This window comes from Phalacrocorax carbo, chromosome 2 (assembly GCF_963921805.1).
Source record: "Phalacrocorax carbo chromosome 2, bPhaCar2.1, whole genome shotgun sequence".
NCBI classification, from domain to species: Eukaryota; Metazoa; Chordata; class Aves; order Suliformes; family Phalacrocoracidae; genus Phalacrocorax; species Phalacrocorax carbo.
In genome coordinates, this window is record NC_087514.1 from 36126520 (window position 1) to 36147996 (window position 21477).

General features: G+C 41.3%; 1 protein-coding gene across 2 annotated transcripts in view; it reads right to left on the minus strand.

Moving 5' to 3' along the window:
• KCNB2 (potassium voltage-gated channel subfamily B member 2) overlaps positions 1–21477 on the minus strand; it is a 215747-nt gene that overhangs the window by 188223 nt on the left and 6047 nt on the right. Inside the window, exons 1-2 of one of the 2 annotated variants that reach the window (XM_064442553.1) lie at positions 11336–11668; positions 3745–4430 (exon numbers count right to left, since the gene is read on the minus strand). In XM_064442553.1, the coding sequence (XP_064298623.1) occupies positions 3745–4323 (579 nt within the window). In that variant the 5' untranslated portion in view covers positions 4324–4430; positions 11336–11668. Of the gene's footprint in view, positions 1–3744; positions 4431–11335; positions 11669–21477 lie in introns of those variants that run through there. The other variant, XM_064442554.1, reaches the window with a different exon arrangement.

The window sequence follows — 21477 nt, forward strand, 5'->3', positions numbered from 1 at the left end:
CAAATAATGTCAGACTCTGGTGAGACTCTCTGGCTTGGGGACCAGGCTTTGGGACTTCTCTGGGATGTAGAATACACAAAATACCCATTCTTCCTAATTCCCAGCACTGCTTCTCATTTCATATCACTGTGCATGTCTGAAATGGACAAACTCTTGGAAGTCTTTGACTTTATCCTACTTAAAAAGTTTATGAATAAGAACATGGGAAAATGGAGGCAAATCCTGTATTCTTCAGTTCAAATCTCTACTGAATTCACAGAGAGCTTTGCTGAGGTGAGAACTGAGCAAGAACTGCTGTGCCTAGAAGATATTAATTGGTGACCAAGATGAGGTGCACACCTGCGTTTGCTAAAATTAGAAAACCTCACATAGAAAAGTGTGCCTGTATTGTGCAACAGTATTTGACCTATAGTATTAGCTAACCATAGATTTCATTTCTTGCCACACATACTTTTTGCTCTCTCTTTATTGTCACAGAACATGTAAAATACCTGCTGTTCATACACTGTCACCTTGTTGTGTCTCACCTTGCTGTAAGTAAAGCCAATGGCACACCATCGTTGACCTCAGAAGGAGCAGGATTTGTCCTGAGATGCCTAATCCAAAGTGGGACTCCCCCTTAATTCAATAAGCTTTGGATCAGACCTAGAAGGCATCTTAGCAGAATCAAGAAGTGGTAAGACATAGCCATGTACCAAAACCACACCTGAGTGTTTATCTCACATTCCTAATCTTTTACGTGAAAGGGATTAAAAAGCAAGCTGTTCCTGTCAACTGCTTGGGTGCTACGCAGGATCTGAATGATAGAACAGGCATTTGTAGGATAGCTATGCACATTGACATGGTTTTTCATCTCTTTCTATAGAAGTTCAAAAGAAAGCAAATATTTGAATTTGAAGCTTCACAGAAAGACTTCCTCATTTGGCTCCCAACTTTCCACTCTCAAAATCCCACCATTCTTTCCATTCCTACCGAAGAAAGAAGATGGTTCTGCCTCTTGTTTCAGGACAAACTAGCAGCTTACCATGTAACAGAACAAAAGACAAGAAATCTGAAAGTGATGCTATCCAAACATTCCAACAAAACTTTGCCACAGAGCCTCACACAGTCTGTGATGGCTCCAGATTGTTTGTAAGTACATCCAGCTGATTCCAGTATACCTTGTTTTACATGCAGCTCTGCTTGCTTGCTTATGTTCCCCAAGTCTGAATGTGTTGCAGCAGTTTTTGCACTCCTTTATGTCATTCAGCCACATTTCTACAGCCACCTTGGAGATGCCAAGGGTGTATCTGACTATAATTTTGGCTCATATATATATATTTACAGACTGAGGGTCCCTAGAAAGAGAAACCTAGTGCAGGTAATGTGACTTCCAGCTGCTAGAATCAGAGAAATCACATCAAATGGCATTAATTTAGACAGAAGGAAATTGAAATTATGAAAACCATTGCAACACATACAGAAGTGCAATCTGAAACTCCCTAGCAAGAAAGCATAGAACTGTAACATTCAGTGAAACCAGGAGATGAGGGAAAAGGAAAACAGAAAGAAAACAAATAATTAAAGAAATGGCCACTTTCATTTGCAAAACCTGAGGAGAAATCTGGCCTGAGTGGCTAAAGGGGGAATTTCTTAAAATTTCAGACTTGGCCTAGCTCCTTTCAAGCAAATCCATGGCAGGGCCCTGTCAAATCATGAGAAGAGTTTGGTCAATGGCAAGGACTCATGCAAGTTTAGCTGTCCTATATTTCTGCATTTATCCGCCAAGCAAAAGAATGATCAAATGCTAATCTGAGTCATAGGCAGAGAACCTAAGAATCCGTGTTTTAGTTTCATCATATTAATCTGGTCCATCTTGCTGTGTTGACTCCTACCTAATCTTAGGAAAACACTAATTAAGCATGGGTCTCAAGCCCTATAGGCAGTAGCATTGTTTTCTATGTTAAAAAAGAAAATGAGAAAAGATTACACAAACACACACTCAGGTTTTCTCTCCCCTCAAATCTGTCTGCCAGGTACGGTGTGGGATGTAACTGAGGCAGTGCCTACGGCCGGGCGATCTCCCAGCTCATGCGCAGTGTGTCCCAGACACGTGGCTCCAGGACGAGCTCCTCCCGCCTGCGTCCGGGAGGGAGAGGTCTGTTGCAGACTACATCAGCGGTGTTTCAAGCCATGCAGGAGTTAGAAGCTGGTCCTTGACTTCTGCAGGCTGTGTAGCAGCTGTGTCACGAACGTGCTGGGGGGGCTGATGGATGCTAGCTTGTACCAGGGGATCGCCGTGTGTAACACAGCCTCTCTGAACCCTTTTTGGCACAACTCAAGCCCATCTGTTTCCCCTCTGCTCCTTCTCCTGGAGAGTAACATATGGCCCAGAATATGTATCTCAGAAGCAGAAAATGTATTCATATCATTATCTGAAATGTTCTGAATGCCTTCTTTTTTCTTCTATAAGCTTTTATTCCAGTGATGAACCTTATATTCTGGCATAATAACTAATTCTTTTACAAAAGTAAGTCCTTGCTTAAACAGTTAAGCATCTCACAATGAAAAACTAAAATTAAAAAAAAAACAAACATAATTGTGTAGTGCACCTCAAAGCAAGAAGTTGCTATTGCAAGAAAAATCTTTGCCAGGATTCTGTTTTTTGTCCATTCCACCATCGTATTTTAATACTTACCTTAGTCCAATGGCATTGCATCCAGTAACAAATGAACAACAGAAGAAAATAGAGCCAGAGTTAAACTTAACATGAACATATAGACACTGAACATTTTCTCTCTGCGTGGTTCAAACTAGGGACAAGCATCCACAATTTTCCTCAACTAAATAGTACCTCACATCACAAATAGAACAATGAAGTTCCTCAAGAAGCAAGAAAATATTTATTTTAAATAGCAGTACCAACAGCTGTGTGTAGAGTCTTGCTTCCCTAACAAGGGTCAACTTCTCCACTGTATCAGTGAGTCTTTTGCCAGTTTGCCTGTTTGAAGACAGCAGTTCTGGAACAAGGCTTCATCTGAATGTTTCCTCATTTCTGCCTGAATAGATATAAAATTTACATATATATGTGTGTGTGTTTATGTGCATATATATGTATGTGTATAATATATATTTGTTTATATACATATACATGCATACATACAAATATATACGTGTATGTGTGTGTGTATATATGTTTTAATATTTTAATACTTTTACACAGAACACTGACTCTCGATCACAAAAATATAGTATAAGAGAAAACATACTGCAAACCTTTCTCTATGTAAAACCATGTCAGACAGCAGTTATTGACGCTATTCTTTGATAACCTATCCAGCACACCTTATGAGACATTGATACCACACCTACACAATGCCTGTAATAGGACAAGTAGCAATACTGAAACGTATGTTTCTCATAACCAAATGCTTTTTTAAGAGAAAAGCAGGTAGAGTTCTCTGGCTGTATTTTCATCGAAGAGTTTAATGTGAACTCCATTAACAACCACATGGATGTTTCTGGTTATATACAACAAATGTAAAATGTAGCAGTTGCCCAAAACCAACCGAAGCCAACAGGAATCCTTCTGATTTCAGAGGGTTTTAGGACATATTTGGGTGTATTCACTTTATGATAAGTAGATTTTTAGGTTCTTCTTTTCTCTAAATATTTTAGTGAAATTTGTTGCTTCATGCATGTCAGATACATGGGTCATGAAATAATTTTCTACTGTCTTTGCGTTAAGCATATTGTTTACCCTACCTTTGCTGCCACAGATGAGTTTGGTTTCTCCAGCAAGTCCCAAAGCTTCTTCCTTTTTTCTGAGCAGCAGGTATTATCAAACTCTTCCCCTTCTCGCTCTCTCATTGTCTCCGCCTCTCTCCTCAGCTCCTCATTCATCTGTTCTTTCTTTTGATGGTATCTTGCCTGGCAGCAAGATTCTAAATATATCTCATCAATCCCCCAGTAATCAAGCTCCTGGCCAAAAGAAAGAGCACACATTTCTTCCATCATATGTAGTTTCCCTGTCCTGTAGAAATTCAAAATGGAAGTGAAAGCCCCTGGGTGTCGATCAAAAAAATATTCATTTTCATTTAGATTATAGTCATCACATACTTCTAGTAGAGATTCATGAGTATTGCAGTCTCTGAGCTTTCCTAATCGTGTCCTTGGAAGTCTGTCCAAAGTTCTCCACAGCACTTCATGGTTGAGCCCACCGACATTTATTTTAACTCTTCGTGAGCAGGCTTTGCTCCTAATGATCTCCACTGGTTCTGGAGGCAGAGAAAGGGTAGACCTTGAAGACTTTCTGTTGATCCCTGGTGGAGCCTTCTCAGCCATTCTGAAAAGGATGCCGTTGTAACACCAGAGCCTTTCAAAGTCTCTAGCTTGGCGACTACAAATATTTGGGCAGAGTCCTCTTCAGATAGACAGCTCCATTCCTGAAGCTAAAAAAAGCAAAGAATTACAATTTTGCAATGTACAATATATTCCCCAATCACTCTCTGTCTCTCTCCTTCCACACTTTCATATGCAGATGAAAATTTAATGATGGTAATTTGCTCTCTCTACAGTGAGACTCTTTTGTGGTAGTATACAGGACCACTGGAACAACTGGAACAGCTAAGAGCAGAGCAGAGTTTAAGCAGAGTTAAAAATTCACTGGAATTTGTGCATTCATGAAAATCAACTCTGACAGTTTGTACAGAGGACTTCTTTTTTTGTTGTTTTGGGTTTTTTTAAAACCAGTTTCTGATGCAGCCATGTTAGCTTAATCTGATTACTTTCCAATTAATACGTGAGATATTGTAGAGATAGCCATAAGGAAAAAGTGAAATGGGGCTAGCTTCCCTTTTGTTGAATAATTCAAATTTGGGAGATATGTTCTGAAACTGAATAAAACAATCAGAGCATATCAAAATCTCCTGTGAAACCAAACTGCTTCCCTTCCAACCCAAATCTTGATTGACTGTATTCTTTCATGGTCAAACTTTACTCATCAAACAATTCAATTGCCATTCTGACAAGTCAAATGTTCTAGCACTGGACACTGCTGACTTCTTTACAAATAGGTCAAAAGAATCCTAACTCTTCTGCAGCCAATTGAACAGTAATACATGTTATACAGGCAAGGACTGTGCATGCTGTTCCCTTGCTCCTCAGAAAGGCTCTCTCTGTCCCACTTGTTCACCTGTTAAGCTGCTGCATGGACATGATTGCATGACAGCAATCAGCAATCTCAGTTTTAATAATCCACAAGTGCGTCCTCACTCACTATGCCTAGTGCTTCAGTGAACTCTGAAGTGCAGCTGTTCATCACCAAATTTGGAACATTGGTATCAAACAGGAAGGAAACCCACCCACCACCTCTACTATGGTCAATTATCTGACACAGTGCTTAAATAATAACCTAGCAATAAAAACATGGCCCAAAGGGAAGAATATTAAGAATGCTTAGAGAAGTTTCTCTTCCAAAGTAGGAAAGTCCTCCTTAGTAACTTCCCTGAGTTGACATCTCCTCTTCCTGTTTTCTGCAAATCAACAATTCAACAGTCTGGTCTTTTTTATTTTTAAGTGAAATAACTCCAGCTTTAAAAAAGCACTTGATATGAACAAGAATTTGATCTTCTTTGCAGAGTAAGCATGAAGGTTGTGATGGGAGGAACTGTTACTTATAAATACATCAGGGGTAAACACCAGGGAGGGAGAAGAACTACTTGTACTAAAGGACCATGATGGCACAAGAACAAACGGGTACAAACTCACCATGAAAAAGGGTGAATATTTGAAAGGGAATTGGAAGATCACAAAGCTCAGATCCTCACCAGAGCAGTGAGGATCTAGAATAATCCTTTACTAAAAGTGTCACCGCAATCTGGAATAAAAATCCTTTACACCAATGCAGTATTAAGAAGCAGGCATTCTTTATTACGGCGCCGGATGAACGGGCGATCGTTCCACCCAACATGCATGCCACAAGTCACAACAGACAAAGCTTATATCGCTCAGTTATATACATATGCATTAGATTTCCTGGAATAGTTATACATATTCATTCACAGTGTGCTGCAAGATGTAGCGGTTTCAACTGGTGTTCTGACTCTTATCTAGGTGCAGATGTCCTATGCTTTTATCTTGGTCTCAGCTGGTGTCTGCTGCTAGGTTGTTTGCACCCCTCCAGGATGTGCCGATCACACTTGTGAAAATTATGTCCTTGAGTGCATTCTTTCATGAGGCCCCTTAAAACAGTTCCCCCCTTTTGAGATTTATCTATCTCATTAGAGTGATCTCAATACTTTATGCATTTTGATTCACACAGGTTTCTAATCATAGGAATACATTGTATTAATATACAAGTTTCTAAGATTATTATAATGATAAGTAATAACTTAGTTACTTCCCTAGCTTTGTTGGTGCGACAGGGAAAAGCTTCCTGCCATCCCAAGAAGGTATTAATACCAGGAGATATCTATAAACATTTTGGTTTGGTAACTCAGAAAAATCAATTTGCCAATAATCTCCAGGGGAATTTCCTTTCCTAGTGGTCCCTGGGGGTGGTCTTTTCCTGTTCATGGGATTATTTTTTTAAAGAAATGGGTATTTTGTTATTACAGACTTTACTATTCCAGTCATCCCCACACATACAATCAAATTTTGAAGACTAGAAATCATAGCCTCACCACCTCAGTGTGTTTCCTTGCGTCCCTTCTTTACAATTTCAGTCATTGCCTGTGGTGTAACAACGACTTGTCCTGTGGGAGTTATCAACCAACCCTCTCTGTCTGTGGTTGCTTTCAACAATGATGCCAATTGTTGGTCTATTTTACTATAGTTAGGTTTCAAACTTGGGAGCTTCACCTATTTTACTGGTACCAATGCAAGGATGCCGTGTTCAGCCACCTCTTTAGCAGGTTTATCAGCCAATCAATTACCCACATTTACTGCAGTTTGTCTGAACTGATGTGCTTTACAATGCATTATTGCCACTTCCTTAGGTTTTTGAATATACAGTAGAAGTTGGAGAATTTCTTCCTTGTGTTTAATAGGTGATCCTTGAGCTGACAACAACCCTCTTTCTTTCCAGATAGCCCCATGTGCATGGACTATCCCAAATACATACTTTTGAATCAGGCCATACATTCACCTTTTTGCCTTCAGCTACCTTCAAGGCTTGTCTTAATGCCACTAGTCCCATCTTCTGGACTGATGTATTGACAAGTAGGGCCCCAGCCTCTATTATCTGTGTAGTTGTAACCACTGCATATCCAGCCATCCGTGTCCCACCTCGTACAAAGCTGCTACCATCTCTAAACAGCTCCAAATCAGGATTAGTTAATGGTTCATCACTTAAATCCTGTCTGCTGGAATATACGTGTTTGATGATTTGCAGACAATCATGGTGCAAGGGTTCGGAGTCCCTTAATTCTGAATTCAAAAAACACTTCTGGGTTGATTGCTGTGGTGATTTTAAGTTCCACAACATCTTGTTCCAACAAGATAACTTGATATTTGAGCATATGGCTTGGAGGCAACCAATGTCCCTCCTTTTGCTTTAAGACAGAAACCACCACATGCGGAACATACACCGTGATTCTTTGTCCTATTGTTAATTTTTTAGCTTCTTGGATTAGAAGAATAGTTGCAGCTACAGCACACAAACATCCTGGCCATCCTTTACTCACATTATCCAATTGTTTAAAGAAATATCCCACAGCTCTTCTCCAGGTTCCCAGTCTCGGAGTCAGCATGCCCAAAGCAAGACATTGTCTTTCATGTACAAATAACTCAAAAGGTTTAGAAAAATCGGGCATTCCAAATGCAGGTGCTGACATCTAAGCTTTTTTTAAGTCTTTAAAAGCTACTTGGCATTCAGGGGTCCATAGCAGGTGGTTCTCTGTTGACTCCTTCAAGATTTCATAAAGGGTTTTTACCAATAGTCCATAACTGAGGATCCACAGCCTGCACCACCTGCTCATACCCAGAAATGCCCACAGCTCTCGTACAGTTCTTGGTTCTGGAGTCTGGCAGATCACTTCTTTTCTGTCGGCTCCCAGTCTCCATTGTCCTTGTGAAGTCTCAAAACATAAATAAATCACAGTCTCTTTTCCCACCTGAGCTTTACTCTTTGATACATTATATCCTCCTTGTCCTAAGAAATTCAACAAGTTTATAATCATTTGTAAACATGCTCTCCGAGTCTCTGCATCCAACAAAATGTTATCTACATATTGCAGTATTGTTTCCTCTGGGTTTTCCTTCTTCCATAATTCCAGCTCCTTTCCCAGCTGGTTGCCAAATATTGTAGTACTATTCTTAAACCCTTGAGGCAGCACCGTCCAAGTAAGTTGTGTTTTGCGGCCAGTGATGGGGCTTTCGCATTCAAAGGCAAATATCGGCTGGCTATCTTTGTCTAGAGGTATGCAGAAGAAGGCATCCCTGAGATCAAGCACAGTAAACCACTTATGCTTTTCCTTCAAGGTTGTCAGCAAGGTATATGGATTAGCCACTACTGGGTGAATATCTTGAACAATTTGATTCATGGCTCTTAAGTCGTAAACTAATCTATATTCCTTGCATTGTGTTTTTTTACTGGCAATATCCGAGTGTTATATTTTGATTCACACTCCATCAATAATCCATAATCCAAAAATTGCATTATTAATCCTTCCAACACCTTCCTAGCCTCCCACTTGATAGGGTACAGTTTTTGCCCTACCGACTTTGTTCCAGATTTTAAGATGACTTTTACTGGTTCTGCCAATTTAGACTGACCTGGGATTCCATCAGCTCATACCAAGGGTGTTACTGCATCCTCTACTTCTGCAGGAATTTCTTCCTCTGGTCTTTGTGTGTTCTGTAACATAAAAATTCTTGCTTCCACAGCTTTTGATTCAGGTGTTAATAATTGCACTTCTCCATTCTTAAAAGTTATCTGCACATCTAATTTGCTCAATAAATCTCTTCCCATCATGGGCACTGAGCATTAAGGCATATATAAAAAGTGGTGAGTTACCCATTGTTTACCTAATTTAAATTTTAAGGGCTGTAAAAAGGGCTGGTTTTCTCATTTTCCTGTAGCACCAGCAACACTTACAGTTTCATGGCTGAAATTTCCCTTACATGTATTAAGCATGAAGTAAGTGGCTCCCATATCAACTAAGAATTCCACCTCCTCATCCCCCAGCTTTAATGTAACCAGGGGTTCAGCTGGGGATGATTCCCATAGTCCCCTTCATCATACAATGTCATTAGCGTGATGGTTTGTAGGGCTGCATCCAGGTTCCCAGCTTGAGGACTTCCCTTTTTCCAATGTCCCCTTTATTTACAGATTGCACACTGATCTTCTGCAAGATGGGGTTGCACAAAAGGAGGTGGTCTTCCCATTCCCCTGAAGGCTCCTCCAGGAGCCCCTGTTAAAGCAGCAATCAGCCTCCCCTCTCTCAAGTTTTCCCTTCGAGTCTGTCATGCCTCTTTTTCTTTCTCCCTATTACTAAAAACCATCCATGCTACCTCTAACATCTTTCCCAAATCGCTTGAGTTTGCGCCCGCCAATTTTGGAGTTTCTTTCTTGTATCTGGGGCCAATTGCCCCATAAAGACAGAAGACAATTGAACAACCTCTTCTGTTTTTTCTGGATGCAGATTAGTATATTTCTTGGTAGTGACTTTTAACTGCTCCATGAAGGCAGATGGGGATTCATCTGGTTCTTGCTTAATCTCATAAAATTTGGACCTATTGATTCCTTTTGGCATAGCGTGCCTTATGCCAAATAGTATCCATCTCTGATATCTTGCTAAAAGCCCCTAGGGTCCCAGTTGGTTGGGATCCCACCCTGTATTGGCATAAGGAAAATTCTGATCTATTGTCCCCTGCAAATCCCCATTAGCATGTGCCCCTTCTACCTGTTTTTGGGCAGCACTTAACACCATCTTCTTCTCAGTATCATCTAACAATGCATCTAATATTACTTGTAAATCATTCCAATTAGGATCTTGTGTCCTGATTATGGTTTCAAACACCTTAGTCACCCTTTCTGGGTCTTCCCTATAAACACCTGCCATTTCCTTCCAGGATCTTAAGTCCATTATCACAAACAGCACTTTAACAGTGACTTGCCCATTATTTCCAACTGCTTGCCGAAGAGGAGCTTGCAAAACCTCCCCCGCTTCCCCTTGTTGTCCCGTTGTCCTTCCCGCCATTGGACTAAATCCTTCTGCCCCATTAAATCATCTTCCCTGATCATAGCAATTCTCCCCTGATCCTGCCGTGCCACCAGCCTCACCAGCTCACCTTCAACCGCTTTCTCTTGTCCTGCTTACACTACTAGCATCATCGTCGTCGTCGTCAGGACCCTCCCCCAGCCTTTGCCAGGGAGCAACCATCAGTTCCGAATCCTCTTCCTCCTCCCATCCACATTTCAAACACCTCTTCCCAATACTACAAGCGGAGCAACATCATTTTAAATTCCTTCCCCTCCCCTCTTTTTCCAAACTCATGACCAGGGTCCTGCATAACTATTCTATATTCCTTTTTGCCACTCCGTATGGTTTCCCAGGGTAAAAAATAAATCCACATACAGTACTTCATTCCACTTTCCTTCTCTTCTGCAAAACAACATAAACAGCAATATAGCATTATATTTCAGAGTTCAATTCATAGGCCATTTCCCTTGATTTTCCAAACCATACATTGGCCACCAATGATTACAATATTTAATTGACTGCTTCCTTGTGAGGGAGCCACCGCCCACATCCCTCCGATGTTTCAAAGGTGATTGTTTTTTTTAAATTATGACTTCCCAATTCGCATATCACAACAGAACAACCCCCTTGATCGATCAACCAACACAAAACACTCAAATCACACACACCACACAATCACACACAGCCCCACCCATATGGCTGGCACTAGGTGCAAACAAGCCTTCCCTTACCCTTACGGCTGGCACTCGGGGTGTCCCGTAATAGCATGCAAACAAGCCTTCCCATACCCTTCCTGCGCAGGCAGACCTTTGACTGGTACATGAGGCACTCATGCCAGCAAGCACTTAATTCCTATACCCTGCCGGGACTCAAACCCAGACCCTTTTTCACCAAGACATTTTGGGGACTCAAACCCATTATACCACTATCAGTGCGACTCTAACCCACCCCTTCTATCGAAGGTTTAATTCTGCCAATCCAAATACCAAATTCCAAATGCAGGTGTCCTACGGATTTTTGTCCAATAGGATCAAATCCTTCCCTTAGGTACTTTTATAGCCCAACCCTGCAAGGCTTTTGCCATGCCTTACAGGCAGGCAACCTTTACCTTTAATATTCCTTTAGATCCTTTAAGAAAAGAATGCCTTTACCTTCTCAGGGGCCTTGCTTAGAGCTCTTTGGTCCGGGGATTGGAGGCTCTCCCCGAGAATCCCTCGGTGACAGCTGGAGGTCCTGCGATCCCACGGATCCGTCGAGGTTCAGGAGCAGAGTCCCATCTGGGGTGCCAAAACTGTCACCGAAATTGGGAATAAAACTCCTTTACACCAATGCAGTATTAAGAAGCAGGCATTCTTTATTACGGCGCCGGATGAACAGGCGATCGTTCCACCCAACATGCATGCCACAAGTCACAACAGACAAAGCCTATATCACTCAGTTATATACATATGCATTAGATTTCCTGGAATAGTTATACACATTTGTTCACAGTGTGTTGCAAGATGTAGCAGTTTCAACTGGTGTTCTGACTCTTATCTAGGTGCAGATGTCCCTAGTTGCTTTTATCTTGGTCTCAACTGGTGTCTGCTGCTAGGTTGTTTGCACCCCTCCAGGATGTGCCGATCACACTTGTGAAAATTATGTCCTTGAGTGCATTCTTTCATGAGGCCCCTTACAAAAAAAGTACCCGGAAATATCAAAGAATTATTTCAGTGTGTCACCTGACATGCTAACGACAGGGTTGACTATGTTGCTAGTATAAAATTAAAATTACTAGACCTCATTATATCTAAACTTTAAAAGTTCCTCCACCAACAGATAATGCAATATTAAGGCTCAGGCATGTATGATACAGGTATTAACAGACCTCCATGTCCAAAAACATCAGGGAAAAGGAAAATTACCCATCAGAGTAATATTTACATTTACAGACTTTTTTTTTTGTTGTTGAGCTCGTAGCACACTATCTTGCTAACCCCCATACTGGCAATACTCCAAACCACCACCATGTTAGCAGTTTTGCTGTCAGGCTGAACCTACTTCAAAAACACAAGGGCCAAAATACCCTGCCTTTTCCTATCCTGCCTCCAGCACCGCGCTGTAAGGCTCCCTCCTGATCTCCCAGTGCAACCCAGAGCACCTCTGTGCCCATTTACGTAAGGGTTTAAGCCTGTAACATTTACATTCATTCATGTAAAAGGTAAGCTGATAACTTCACTTGCAAAGACAAATGTCATATCGAAATCAAAGCCCTGACATCAGTAGGTTTACATAACATATATCCCTTTCTGTTGTGCTTGTTTTGTGTTTTGCTTTTCTTCTTTTTCACCTTAGGCTGATTTTTTTTCTGTTCTTCCCCCTTCCCCATCGCCTTAGATGCAAAGGGATGATGGGGGGGACTTCTGAGAAGTGGGAGGCTCAGGTCGTTGCAAGGTCTCTTCACTTAAGCATCTCCCAGTGGTTTGTGACGCACTTATCAATCTTCCGACATAAGAGACAACCACATAAACACTAAGCAGTTATGAGACGGTATTTCTCCACAGAAGAAATATTTACAACCTTTTTAAAAAAATTCCTTTTAGACTTCAATGCACAATGATGTTTCTCCTTTAAAGGATGCCTTGCAAATCAAAACACAAGAATTTAAGAAACTCATAGAGACATTCTGTCATTCTCCATGAAATCAGTCAGGTCTTCAGGCAATTTCTAGAAAGGTTCACTTATTTATTCACTATTGAATCTCATAGATTTCTTCTTTTTTTTATTAATGTGTTCCCTAATATTAGCAAAACCAAGTAAAATACAGTAGAAATTAAGCAGTTGATAGGATTAATCTTAGGTTAGCCATACCCTTATTTGCTTTTCTGATTGTAAAACTAAAGATATGCAAGACTATGCATTGGTTTAGCTTTTATGAAGTGTAGTTACTACACAGATTTGTTAAACAATGCAAAATTATAGTGTTGCCAAGACGGGTCTAAAGCTGATAAAACATTTTCTGATTTGTCAGTGTAATTATTGGTTGCATCTTCCTACTTGAGGAAACGTGACTTTTCTAAAAAGCTTTAAAAATCCTGGTTAACTGTGGTCATACTGAAGTCAGCAGTGAAACATTAAGTTTAGTGTTTAGAAGACTGGATCCAAGTTGCTTTGTACGTACGTATGTACCAAGGGATGAACCAGCGTTCACAACATGTAGCACTCTGAAAAGATCAAAAATAAAAAACTGGAATCTGGAAATGTGAGGGCTATTTTTGCCTTTTTCCAAAGCTCCTTTCTTTGAAATGTATACAAGCAGTGGACTATAAAACTTCAAAAAATAAAAAAAAAATTTTAGTTTGCTTCCTAAGCGTCTCTCTTCATACCTTCTTTTGTTTTCTGCTGATAATTTTTTAAAAGTTCTTCCTGCACAGCTTTTCCCCAAGCCTGGACTACAGGGACTGTATTTAAACATACCTTTAACAAAAACATAATCAATAGCTTCTACTTTAACTACATAACATTTTTAACTTTATAATCCACATTATATATTTCACACAGAACCACCAGATCTTTCATTACAACAATGATGTAAGTGATGTTACCTCTACAGTTCACTAAATAACCTTTCTGGATTTTAGCTACTGCAACTAACTCTTCAGACACTGCAATTTTTGTCCTGAGAAGGCTTAAAGCATTTTTCAGTTTAGTTCGTTGCCCTAACCTTTTGTCTGTGTGCAACTCCACCACGCACTTTTTTCCACCACGGACTAGTGAGAAACTAGAAACACGGACTAGCTACCCCTCGGCAGGCAGGCAAAGCCAGCCTGCTGCTCACCAGCACTGCTTAGCAGTCAGTAGAGAAAGACACAAATTCGAACCACAGATCACAGAATCAGCGGTTGGAAGGGACTTCAGGGATCATCTAGTCCAACCTTTCTAGGAAGAGCACAGTCTAGACAACATGGCCCAGCACGCTGTCCAGACAACTCTTGAAGGTGTCCAACGTGGCCGAGTCAACCACTTCCCTGGGGAGATTATTCCAGTGGTGACTGTCCTCAATGTGAAAAATTTTCCTCTGGTGTCCAATCGGAATCTCCCCAAGAGCAACTTGTGTCCATTCCCCCTTGTCCTTTCCATGTGACTCCTTGTAAAAAGGGAGCCTCCATCTTCTTTGTAGCTGCCCCTGAAGTGCTGGTACATGGTGATGAGATCCCCTCTGAGCCTCCTTTTCTCAAGGCTGAACAAACCCAGTTCTCCCAGCCTATCCTCGTATGGCAGGCTTCCCAGTCCTTTGACCATCTTGGTGGCCCTTCTCTGGACCCCTTCCAGCCTGTCCACATCCTTTTTGTATAGCGGGGACCAGAACTGTACACAGTACTCCAGGTGTGGCCTGACAAGGGCTGAGTAGAGAGGGATAATGACTTCTTTCTCTCTGCTGGCGATGCCCTTTTTGATGCAACCCAGCATCCTGTTGGCCTTCTTGGCCACAGCAGATATATAAGAGCAACTCCAGACAGAAGTGACTTTCTTTCCTTGCAATAATAAAATGACTTAATAGGAAAATACCTATAATATTGAATAAAACTCTTCTAAACCAAAGCCAATTCTTTGAATTAAATAAAAGTTAAGACTGCAAAGACTACTACTCAAAAAGCTAGGGAAAGCCAGAACAAAGTTTAAGTGTCTTCCCCCACCCCAATCCCTCTGCATTAAGTGAATGGGTAATTATTTGCCATTTCTTTTCATCCTTCTCATTCAGTATTTGGCCTCTGATGTTATTTAGCATGGCCTACCGCAAACCCAACACTACATGCAAAGGGATGAGTTTCCCTCAGGAAGCTCTCACTATCCTACCTGAGTGTTTCCAGGATATCCCAGAGTTTCCCTTCTCAACATCACTAGGAGGCCATTATTACCATTGCTTTATCATGAAGAAATGAGGGTCATACATGTCTGAAGTAACCAATAATTTTGGCTGCTCAAACTGAGATAGCTGCTTTTTTTCAGAGTCATCAGCATTTTTATCACATTTGATGGGCATGCCTACGTGAGCAGATTAAACCCTCAGGCAGAGGAACTCAGTTGCTTGTGCTGTCGCATCGCCAGAGAATCGCCTGGCACAATAATTAGGACTCTCCCAAATAATTTGTAGGGATGGCTGGCGAGTCAGCATGCTTCAAGGTCTGCTCCTAGTAAACGGTTTGTCCGCAGCCATCTGCTTTGGAGCCTAGGTGAGTTTAACCGCGTGCACAGAGGTCACCATGCCAGCTGGCCCGAGCAGCATTGGCCCCTTCCATGGTCCAAGACTGCAGTGCCCTGAGTGGTTGTGGAGTCTCCTTCCCTGAAGACATTCAAAACCCATCTGGGCACGGTCCTGTGCCCCCTGCTCTGGATGTCCCTGCTCAAGCAAGGGGGTTGGACAAGATGAACTCTAGAGGTCCCTTCCAAACCCTGCCATTCTATGATTCTGTGATATTCTGTGAAAGGTCTGGATCAAAATGAGACATTCTGAATTTTTTTCAGGTCTGGAAAATCTAAGATCAATGCTTATTCTTTTTTCCAGGCAACAACGGTCACTGAAATCCAGAAAAATCTGGGGACATAATTGTTGCATTGACTAGTTTCGCTATTAAAAATGGCTTATTAAAGTGTGACAAAAATCAGATCTACAGTCTGTATATAATGCAGGAACAGGCTCCCCTGGGAAGTGGTCACAACACCAAACCTGTCAGAGCTCATCGAGTGTCTGGATGATGCTCTTAGTCATATGGCTTAGTTTTAGGTGGTCTTGTGAGGAGCAGGGAGTTGGACTTGATGATCCTTATGGGTCCATTCCAACTTGAGATATGCTATGATTCTATGATTCTAAAAAGCCCTAGAAAACCTGTGTGCATCTCAGTGTCTAACTCTTAGAGCCTATATCCTGGGATACAGAAAGTTAGTCAAGAAAAGATAGAGCAAGTTAGTTGTGACAAACTAATGCATTTCTACTGAGCAAAAAAATTTTTAGAACCTTATATGCCGGCTTATTTTATTGTATGATTCTGCTTTTTCCAACTTCTGCTTTGCCGTAATGCCTCTGCTACCACATCTCAGCTAACAAATGTCTGTCCTTTGTTTCAAAATATGAAGATCTGCAGTTTCTTAATGGTGAATTGTGGGATCTTTATTAACAGCATTTTCCCTTAACTTCAGTTTTTTAAAAAATGGCTGAGATGATAGCTAAAACCCTGAAGAAAAACATTCTGCTCAAATGAGGTGCTCAGTATTTCCATTTCCCACCTTTACAGAAGTCACACCTCATAGAGTTAAGGATTGGCAAGCTGAAGGCAGGAAGTGTCAGGAAACATGTCAAAGGATTCCTGAGCATTGCGTGTGTGTCTCAGATTCATATCCATATGCAGGAACATGTGCATGCATGCACGGGAGAGAAGTAGCTGAGCTTTGATTGTCCAAACTACTTGGAATAGCTGTGTTGGCACTCGGGTTCAAGTCCTCAAAGACAAGTGGCTGAAACCACTTGAAGCGATGTGGCCTGAAGGGGCAAAGATGGAGCCTGAGCCTGTCACCTGTGTTGACAGAGCTTCCCTGCGAGCAATAGCTGGTTCATACCAGACCACGACCATGGTCAGACTGTAAGGGAGCTGGGTCCTTCCATGAGCTAAGACCAAATTGCAGCTGTAGCCTTGACAGCTCTGCTTACAGCTATGGATGGGTTGGGCTATGGAAAATAAGATTTTGCTTTGAGAATAAATCCTGCAAAACCAGTTCTTAGGGAATTAGGATGGCTAACTGGTCTAAAACGATGATTACTTCTATTTCATAACAGACCTCACATATGATTTATTTCTGGTATGTGAAAAATTAAACGTTGCCTGCACAAAGTCTCAGAGATCTGCAGGAAACACTCAAAAAAGATGGGACTTTTATAGACGAACTTTTCAAATCAAGTAAATCAGTCTGTCTGCTAACTCCTTGTTCTCACCATCTAGAGCACAGAAGTGTCTTTTAGATGGATGAGCTGAACTTCACTAAACAGCAGCAGACTCAGAGGCTTTATATATTCCCTAAGAGCCTTGGATAAGAAAAGCCAGACAGAAATAGGTAAGGAGACAGAATACAAAAAAAAGAGGGAGAGTATAACTGATAAAACATTTGTAAAATCTTGCAGTCACACAAGTCTGGTAGTTTCGGCCTATTTGAGTTTTCTAACTACCCCAGTAGCACTTGCAATTACTTACTGGTGCTTTTACTCAAGGTAAAGTCTTGTGGGTGGGCCCCAGACTCCACTTCAGGTAATGTGGACAACTTCACACCAGAAGGCTGAATGCTCTTGACATCATTCAGTGTAATTTTACCTCAAGACTCGTATGGAATTCAGGACTCAAGTGGCCTTTTCAAGCAGGACCTCACCGCAACTCTGGAGCTGAGAGCTGGGTTTGAGCACCCTCTCAGACTGCACTGAGGTCTCAAGAGAGCAATGAACATGGCTTCACAGTCCATCCCAGCACTGAATCAAGATCACCACCAGCCTTTATTTCAGACCAGCTCTGGGTCTCTGTCTTTCCTTATTAGCAGTGCTCTGCTGTTGGTGCTTGTGACAGGCATGGTTATATGATCCTTACAAAACAATCCTGATGCATGCTTGCTCAGTTTACAAAAACAGTTGCATTTCCATTGCAGCCCAGGTTGAAGCATCTCTTGTTTAGGATGTAATTGTCTGTGGTATCTGCACTTTACTATTTATGTTTACAACTGGTTGCTAAGGACTGAGTTACTGCTTTCGCCAAAGATACTGTCTTTCACTGCATATTTATCCTTCCCTGGAAATTTCAGAGGGGGTGAGCTGTCACCGAGAAGTACAAGGCCGAATGGCAGATCATTTTCTTTAATTTCAAACAACCAGATATTACAGAAATGTGATTATGTAAGATCCTCATTTCAGGGCTAAATCAGACTACATATTTATATCCCAACTACCACTCTGGATCCACAGTTTTCACTGCTACTTCCATACAACTCTTTGCGAATGTACAGATATTATATAGACAGGATACCCTAATAATAGTGAATACATTAATATTAATAACTTAGAGCTTTAAATTGCAATTTATTCATCCACTACTTGATTTTTTTCTAATTGCATTGCAGTGCATTAAGATGACGGAGGAGATTGTCAGCACGTCATTTGTTCTTTGAGGAGGCACTGTCGTAACAAGTTCTCCTAAACCAATTAGTTTTAGGGCTTTTCTAAACATGTTATCTTCTATAACTTCAATCATCCACTGCTCCCTACCAATAATGTTGCTGCCAACTAGCTGAAAGTGCTGAAGAACTCCACAGATGTCTTTTTGTTCTCCTGAACAAAACCTTGCATGGTGTAGTACTGAATAATGATTCTAGGTTTCTAGGCAGGGAAATATTACACAATATGTAATATTGTACTATATACATAGAGGATGATGTCTGAAGCGACAAAGCACATTGAGAAGGGTCAGATTTTTTTACCCTTCTTTGAATAAAATGGCATCCAAAACTCTGGCTGTGGCACTTTTTCCAGAAATCTAGTATAACATTTGAATTTCCTAACAGACGATAACCATACAACCCCATCATCTGAGATCTACAATTAAGGAAAGCATGGTCATATTCTTAAGTGACTTATTTGGAAATGTGCGGTGGGCTGACCTTGGCTGGACGCCAGGTGCCACCAAGCTGCTGTATCACTCCCCTCCTCAGCAGGACAGACGGGGAGAAAATAGGATAGGAAAAAACCCTCAAGGGTCAAGATAAAGTGAGTTTAATGAAAGCAAAAGCAAAGGCTGTGTGTAGAAGCAAAAGGAAAACAAAGATTTTATTCTCTGCTTCCGATCAGCAGGTGATGTCCAGCCATGTCTTGGGAAGCAGGGCTTCAGTACACATAGTGGTTGCTCCAGAAGACAAATGTCATAAATAATGAATGCCTCCTGTTTTTCCTCCTTTCTCTTAGCTTCTATATACTGAGCATGATGTCATATGGTATGGAATATCGCTTTGGTCAGTTTGGGTCAGCTGTCCTGGCTGTGCCCCTCCCAAGATCTTGCCCACTCCCACCCTACTGGTGAGGGGGTGAAATGTTGGAGAGACAGCCTTGATGCTGTCACAGCACTGCTCAGCAGTAGCCAAAATACTGATGTGTAACCAACTCCTTTATAGCTACCAATATAAAGCACCGCACTATGAGGACTCCTATGGGGAAAATTAACTCTGTCTCAGCCAGACCCAACACGACATGAAAAAATTTGGGTTCAATTTCTGCCTCTGTCAAAAATTTCTTTTTGAACCCTTTCTAACTGGACTGTTTGCTGATTCAGTCAAGGAAAATGGCAGGACTAGACCTACCTAGATAACAGATAGGAAGAGACATGGCCAAGTTTTCAGTTAGAGATGGGCAGATTTACTCAAGAGATGCTTGTCTCAACCCAATGACTCTAGTCAGCAGGAGTACAGCCTACATTCCTATCTCTCATGCTTCACAGAAGCACTGAAGCTGGAAGGAATGAATCAAGGCCTTGATTTTTTGGTGACTCAATTCTGACAAGCGCCTTTGTACACAACTGGAAATGTCCCCAAGGTCATAGCATCAGCAAGTCTTCATAAAACACTTTTATCATTAAAAATTAAGACAAATTTTAGCCTAGGTTTGATTCTGGAGAATCCAGCCCTTCAATATTTTGATGTCTTAAACTATGGAATGCCTCAAAAAAAAACCAACCAACCCATCCTACTACTATACATTGTCGCATGGGGCCTACAAAGACCTGTCATCTTATTTTGCCCATGTAAGAGAAGCCGTCATCCAGAAAGCAGAAAACTTTCATTCCCAGCCTTGTCTAAAGTATTTTGGTTCCACATCCTGCACAAAGGTACGTACAGCTGGTTTTGGGATCGGGTAAGGGAGCGTTGTTCTTGGGAACTCCAGTTTAACACTGTAGAGAAGCTACACTGCATTTTCATACTGATTTTTAGTCCTACCACAGGTGGAGACAGTGTAAGTTTTGGAAAACAGAATGTCAAGCCTAAAGGGAGCTGATACCAGGAGTATTGATATTTTTGATGCTCAAATTGACCTGACAATAGAAAAAGGTGAGGACTCACTATTATGCACAACCCCAGGCTACTGTTGCTGTAATTCTGAAATCAAGACAGGCTAAAAGGAAAATTTTTATAAAACTGCCACTATAAATTAATTTACCTCTATGAAGCCAAAATGTATTTTTAAAAGCCACAGGATCCTCTTAAAAATGTGCTTCATCAGAGCCATTAGTTCAGGGTTGCTAATATTAAACATGCAAGGCCCAAGTTCAAAGAAGTGTGTGGGAACCTCTAAGGCAGGATCAACACGATGCTTCATGGTCAGAAAGAAGATACTCTGAACTCTCATCCAGGCCCAGTGCATAGTCAGGATCAAAAGGGACACAACTCAGCCACATGATATTTTAAGCCTGGAAACCTCCTCCTATAAGAGGCACATAAAAGACAGTCCTTCAGAAGAACTGAACAAGGTCCACTCTTATCAAAGTACACCTTGAGGTGGTGGTAGCAACCCACTGATATAAGTGCCTGGTTATTAAACATTCACCCAGGGACCATGTTCATCCCCCAGGGACCCAAACCTGTGGTTTATATTTTGTAGGTTACTGCTGCTACTAGTAATAACAAGGATGGCTGCAGAGACGGAGACCACTCTCCCTGTTCCTCCTGAGCAAGAATGAGGCAGCCTGTGCTCAAAAGGCAACAGGCATGAGTCTGTAGCTGGAGGGGTATAAGCAATCCTTTTGCTGGGGGGAATAGTGGATTACAAGATGTGAAATATTTGTTTGCATTGGATTAATCTAAGAAAGGCCTAACAGCTTGATTTCCTACTTATGGGTGAGTACCCTAACTACAAGGCTACTGAACAAAAGCCAAACATTTTTTTTTCTACTAGGTGATCTACAAATACATCCTCATTTTCAGAGCAGCCAAACATTCTCATCCCTTCTTTAGTTCGAGAGGAGCAGAAGATACCAGCACTGCTAGCATTACTGCAAAACAGGGACTAAAGTAACTAACTAAAGCAATGGTAGCCAGGCTAGTCCTGAATATAAATACAAGCACAAGGCCTACAAAGTTAAGAAGTTTGCCCTATGTCAGCAATAACAAGAATGAAGAAAGCATGAGTTGGAAATATTCTAGAAGGCAAGACCTTCTAGATGGCACTACTGTCAAGGTAGATCAACTTTGTGTGCTATTAACCACTGGATGAGCACATACAGTAGTGTCATTCATA